Here is a 6,000-nt window from a genome sequence, read left to right as displayed (position 1 = left end):
GCGTTTTCCACGTGACACAATAATAACTGAATTTACAAAAAATGAACCAGTTCAAAAAAGTTTACATTACGCTTGATTATTAATACCGTGTGTCGTTACCTGTCTGATCAACGACTGTTTTTATGTTCTGTGAGAGTTGTTCACGAGTCCCTTGTTTGTCCTGAGCAGTTAAACTGCCCACTGTTCTTTAGAAAAATCCTCCAGGTCCTCCACATTCTTTTGCTATATGATGTCGAGATCCATCTTTTCACACTGAGGATAACGGAGGGACTCGTACACGACTATTACAAAAGGTGCAAACGTTCACTGATGCTCAAGAAGGCAACACGATACATTAAGAGCCAGAGGGGTGTAAACTTTTGCACAGGTTGATCGGTCTAAATTGTTATTTGTTGTAAAACCACATACTTGAGTATTCTTCCAAATCATAGAGTTTACCTTGCGACTGTAGGAGATAAGAATACAGATCTTCCTAGCGATGAGTTACAAATGCTGAGTCTTCAGTCCATTTGAAGTTCTCCATGGTCTCACATGAATCACACGTCCTGTCAGAAAAGCCCAGCTGGCAAAGTGACTAAACTTTCAACCCTACAAAACTCTTTCGTATTTTCCTGCTAAACCAATCAAGCCTCTCGTTGCTTTGCATAAGCAAACGTTAGCTTCACCCGTCCTGTGCTTTTATTTCTCAATCTACCCACAATTCATGCTGCCGAAAGCCTTTGGTTTCCCCTCGAGACTTTATGGCTTTGCTCATATTGCGGTCCATACAGCAAGTGAATTCTCGCTTTGAGGGGTTAGCAGAGTAAGCAAAGCTAAATGCTAAAGCAGATGTTTCCAGCTTTGACAGACACTAAGTGGTTTAGTTAAGCCTTCTGTTTTGTTTCATATGGGTTTTTTTTTGTTTGTTTTTTTACAGCTACATTATAAATGATGATATTTTAGGAACTTCATGAATGTAATGACATTGGTCTAATATTTCTTATTAGGAGGTTATATAATTAAATTTTTTTTTAAAAAAACCACGATTATTCAAGTTTTTACATGTTTTATTAGCAGACAGTTTTGCCTGTTACTAGGAATTGACATTTGAAATAAGCAAAACGTTCCTGTCAACGGAATTAGGATCACTGTAAGTCTGAACGGGGGGGATGTATAGAAACAGGCTGAATAATCTTCTGTTTGTTTTGCAGTGATGCTATAAGGGAAATGATTAGCTAAGCTTCAAGATTTTGTCACCTCTAGATAAAGAGAAGCTTTGTCCCCTAATGTATTTTAAAATATTTGGTAGATCTTATATTTACATAGGTGCTTGAAAGTTTATATCGCATGAAACATCATTAGATAGTCCTAAAAGTAGACAAAGAGAACCCAATTAAGCAAATGAGACAAAAATAGTATACTTGGTCATTTATTTGTTGAGGAAAATGATCCGATATTACACATCCGTGAGTGGGAAAAGTATGTGAGCCTCTAGGATGAGCAGTTTAATTTGAAGGTGAAATTAGAGTCAGGTGATTTCAATCAATGGGGATGATGATCAGGTGTGAGTGAGTGTTCGGTTTTATTTAAAGAACAGCGATCTATCAGAGTCTGATTTTCACAACACATGCTCGTGGAAGTGGATCATGGGACAAGCAGAGGAGATTTCTGAAGAAGAGTTGTTGAAGCTCATCAGGCTGGAAAAGGTTACAGAACCATCTCTAAAGAGTTTGGACTCCACAAAATCCACAGGTGGATTGGAACCCAGGGTAACTTCTAAGCAACTAAAGGCCTCTCTCACATTAGTTAATGTAAATGTTCATGAGTCCACCATCAGGAGAACACTGAATAACAATGGTGTGCATGGCAGGGGTGCAAGTAGAAAGCAGCTACTCTCCAAGAAGAACATTGCTGCCTTTCTGCAGTTTGTTAAAGATCATGTGGAGAAACCAGTAGGCTATTGGAAAATGTTGTGGAGGGATGAGACCAAAATAGAACTTTTTGGTTTAAATGAGAAACATTATTTTTAGAGAAAGGAAAACACTGCATACCAGCCTAAGAACCTTATACCACCTGTGAAACACGGTGGCGGTAGTATAATGGTTTGGGCCTGTTTTGCTGCATCTGGGACAGGACGACTTGCCATCATTGACAGAACAATGAATTCTGGATTATACCAGCGAATTCTTAAGAAAATATCAGGACATCTGTCTGTGATCTGAATCTCAAGAGAAAGTGTGTCATGCAGCAAGACAACGACCCTAAACACATGAGTCCTTCAACCAAAGAACGGTTAAAGAAGAATAAAGTGAATGTTTTGGAATTGGCAAGCCAAAGTCTTGACCTTAATCCAATAGCAATGTTGTGGAAGGACCTGAAGCGAGCTGTTCATGTGAGGAAACACACCAACATCCCAGAGCTGAAGCTGTTCTGTACTGAGGAACGGGATAAAATTCCTCCGAGCCGTCGTGCAGGACCGATCAACAGTTACCCCGAACGTTGATCTGCAGTTATTCCTGCACAAGGGGCTCACACCACATACTGAAAGCAAACGTTCACATACTTTTACCCCTCACAGATGTGCAACACTGGATCATTTTCCTCAATAAATGAATGGCAGAGTATAATATTTTGTCTTATTTGTTTGATTGGGTTCTCTTTATCTACTTTTAGGACTTGTATGAAAATCTGATGATGTTTTAGGTCATATTTTATGCAAAAATGTCGAAAATTCTAAAGAGTTCACAAACATACCACAGAAGATTATATATCAAAGATTGACAATATAACCAAATATGAAATAAAAAATCTAAATACTATTAATAAAGTTTTTATAGAAACTGGTTTTCCTTTTTTTTTTTTAGCATTAGTCCACTTTTATAGATAGCTGCTGAAAACATTAGCATGTGATATGAGATGTCCAGATTCTCCATGAGTGGAGATGGATATGACTCATGGCTCATATCTAAATTCCTGCTCCATGCATCACTCAGCGAGGTGACCACGGTAAAAAGGGGAAAGTTTTCTTAGCAATGCCTAGCATGATGATCAACATGCCTCTGTTCCTGCAGCTTGTACCACCGAGACAGAGAAAGTGTGTGTTACGTCTTCAGATGAACATCTACAGCCCTTTAAAGACAAAATGGAGGAGTTCCTTTCTCACGGTAGGAAACTGGCAGAAAATACATGAACACACACACACACACATGTACACACTAGCGCTACCATACAGATAAAAATACATGCATATATTCACACAATAAAAATAATTTACAAAATGTTTTGTTGTACTTTCGGCTGCTCGTGTTAGGGGTCGCCATAGCAGACCATTGGTCAGCACATTTGATTTGGCACAGGTTTTATGCCGGATGCCCTTCCTGATGCAACCCTCCCATTTTATCCGGGCTTGGGACCGGCACTGAGATCAACCCAGTGGCTGGGTTTGCTCTCTGCCTAAGAATCGAACCCAGCCACGGCGGCGAGAGCACGGGATCCTTAGCCGCTGGACCACTAAGGATAATTTATCATATGTTATTGAAGAAAAATGATCTAGTGCTTGTTTAAGAGCTTGGTGAAGAGGTGAGTGACAGATAGCTGTTGGACAGCCAGGGGAAGTTCATTCCACCACTTTAAGTCAGATCAACCTGAGTTTGTTGAGTGATAAGAGGTAGGTGTTTGCTGGTCTGTTTTTGCCTTTGTAGGCAAGCATCAGTGTTTGAAATCGTATGCGGGCAGCTGCAGGAAGTCAGCAGAGGGAGAGTCAGAATGGGTTGGGGTGGAAGAACATGGGGACGTCGGAAAGTATTCATACAGCTGCATTCTGGATCAGTTGCAAGGTTTAGGTAGCATGCTGGGGAACACCAGCCAGGAGCCAGTCACACATGACTGAACAATCTCCTGAGTAGCATGAGTGGAGAGGAAAGTTCGAAGTTATTAAGGAGAAACCTGCATGATCAAGTCAGGGTAGCAACACAAGCAGAGGATGATAAATGGTTGTGTTGAACCACACCATGCTTTCATACAATGGTGTGATTTGGGAGTTATCCTGGGAGATCACAAGAACTTGAATTGGGGTTGTATCTCCAGGGAGATGAGTCTTGTTGGAATATCGCTTCAGGTTATGAGGTGCCATTCATTGTGAGATGTCTGCCAGTGTCTGGGGAAGGAAAGGAGACAGTGAGTTGTGTGTCATCAGCATATCAGCATAGCAGAGACATTTAGTGGCACTTACAAAAACTCCATAAAACAGACAATCTCACCGAGAGGCGAAAATGTCAAAATGACTACTATAATGGTGTGCGGTAAACCATCCAGTAATGTAGCTCAGCCATTGCAGCGTATCAGCTACTATTTCATGTCTGTCGTGAGTATGCTTTTAAATAGTTTTTATTAGATTTAACAGCTTTGTCTTCGCTAACTAACTTGCTACTTTCAGTCATTAGCTAGCACATTAGCTACCATGTTATACTGTGTACCCATCAACATTTTCATTTCAGTGCACAGGTACAATCAGCTCTGATGAGATACACCAACACCATTAAACTGTCTGCATGCAACATTACTAATAAATCTGTGCATATGTTTCTTCCTGAGGTATTTATCTGTCATCTCTTAGCCCTCCCAAGTCAGCATCATCTGCAGCCCTGTCCTCCACTGCCCTCTCTTCTTCATCTCCATTTTCATCGCGCCTGCTCGCCCTCCATTCCTTTGATCTCTTCTGTCATCCACTCTTTCACCTTGCTGAGAGGAAGACCAGCCTGTGCTTGTTTTCCCTTTTTTCATTTCCTTTCCTGAAAGATTGGCCCACTTTGTTGTTCCCACTTGTCTTGTCTTGCTACTTGCGCCAATCAAACAAATCACAGGCTCACGGTTGCCGTTTGGACTACAGTTTAGGATCAGTGTTCTCATTCATTTAAAGAGCTGTGATATGGCAGAATCCGGAAAATATACAGCAGCATCACTCTATCAATCTATTGCAATCCATAAGACTGTATGCAGATGATGTGCTACACCTGTACTAATGTACTCGCAGAACCACTGAAAATCTCATATCCTAACTTAATGGGAAGCTGGGGTCAGATCGCAGGGTCAGGCATGATACGGTGTCCCTGGAGCAAAGAGGGTTAAGGGCCTTGCTCAAGGGCCCAACGGTGGTAGCTGGGCAGTGCTGGGGTTTGAACCCCCAACCTTCTGATCAATTCAATTCAATTCAGTTCAATTCAGTTTTATGTGTATAGCGCTTTTAACAATGGACATTTTCGCAAAGCAGCTTTACACAAATATATCAATTCAGGATATAGATTTTAAATGTATGAATGCATCCCCAATGAGCGAGCCAGAGGTGATGGTGGTGAGGAAAAACTCCCTAAGACGATATGAAGAAGAAACCTTCAGAGCAACCGGACTCAAAACGGACCCCATCCTCATCTGGATGGGATAGTATGGATAGTACGATTATGAATACAAAAATTCCTTCTATAAATGTGCTAATACGTCATGGTCAAATGGTGCGGTTGTGTAAGCAGGAAAATTCATGACAGTTTTTACTTGAAGTCTGTCTTGTTGAACTTCTCCACTGTTCACTGTTGGAGACTTGAGTGCAAAACTGTTTGTGGTAATTGCAGTCCTAAAGCTATCACAGCAATTGTACTCCTATGCCATCACAGCATAACTGTTCATATGAATTGAGGTCCAAATCCATCTTATGGTTTTTCAGTGGTACTATCTTCAGCAATCTCAATGATCTTTAGGCTGCACCATGTGACGAGAACTCCAACCAGAAGTAGGGTCAATCTGATCAATAACCCAGAACCTTTGAACCTTTGAACCATTGATCCACCACTGCCCACAAAAGAGTTTAGACTGATCTTAAACAATTATTACTCACTGATTATCCTGTGCTATATGGTGTGTAAAATCATAGCCTTTACTATTCGAATTAAAAGTTGATTATTGTCCTATAACCGCACATCTTGATGTGTTTTATTAAACATCCCGCTCTCTCACTGCCGCAACCAGGTT

The 6,000-nt window shown here is 40.8% G+C and overlaps 1 protein-coding gene across 1 annotated transcript in view; it reads left to right on the top strand.

Annotated features, from left to right (window-relative positions):
• The window catches only part of fmn2a (formin 2a), a 54,665-nt gene that overhangs the window by 41,787 nt on the left and 6,878 nt on the right, over positions 1-6,000 (top strand). The window contains exon 15 of the mRNA XM_047157871.2: positions 3,051-3,143. Coding sequence (XP_047013827.2) covers positions 3,051-3,143 — 93 coding nt within the window. The remainder of the gene's footprint in view (positions 1-3,050; positions 3,144-6,000) is intronic.

Source organism: Ictalurus punctatus, chromosome 9 (assembly GCF_001660625.3).
Source record: "Ictalurus punctatus breed USDA103 chromosome 9, Coco_2.0, whole genome shotgun sequence".
Lineage (NCBI taxonomy): Eukaryota > Metazoa > Chordata > Actinopteri > Siluriformes > Ictaluridae > Ictalurus > Ictalurus punctatus.
Note: the sequence above shows the minus strand (reverse complement) of the source record. Positions and strands in the feature narration are given on the sequence as shown.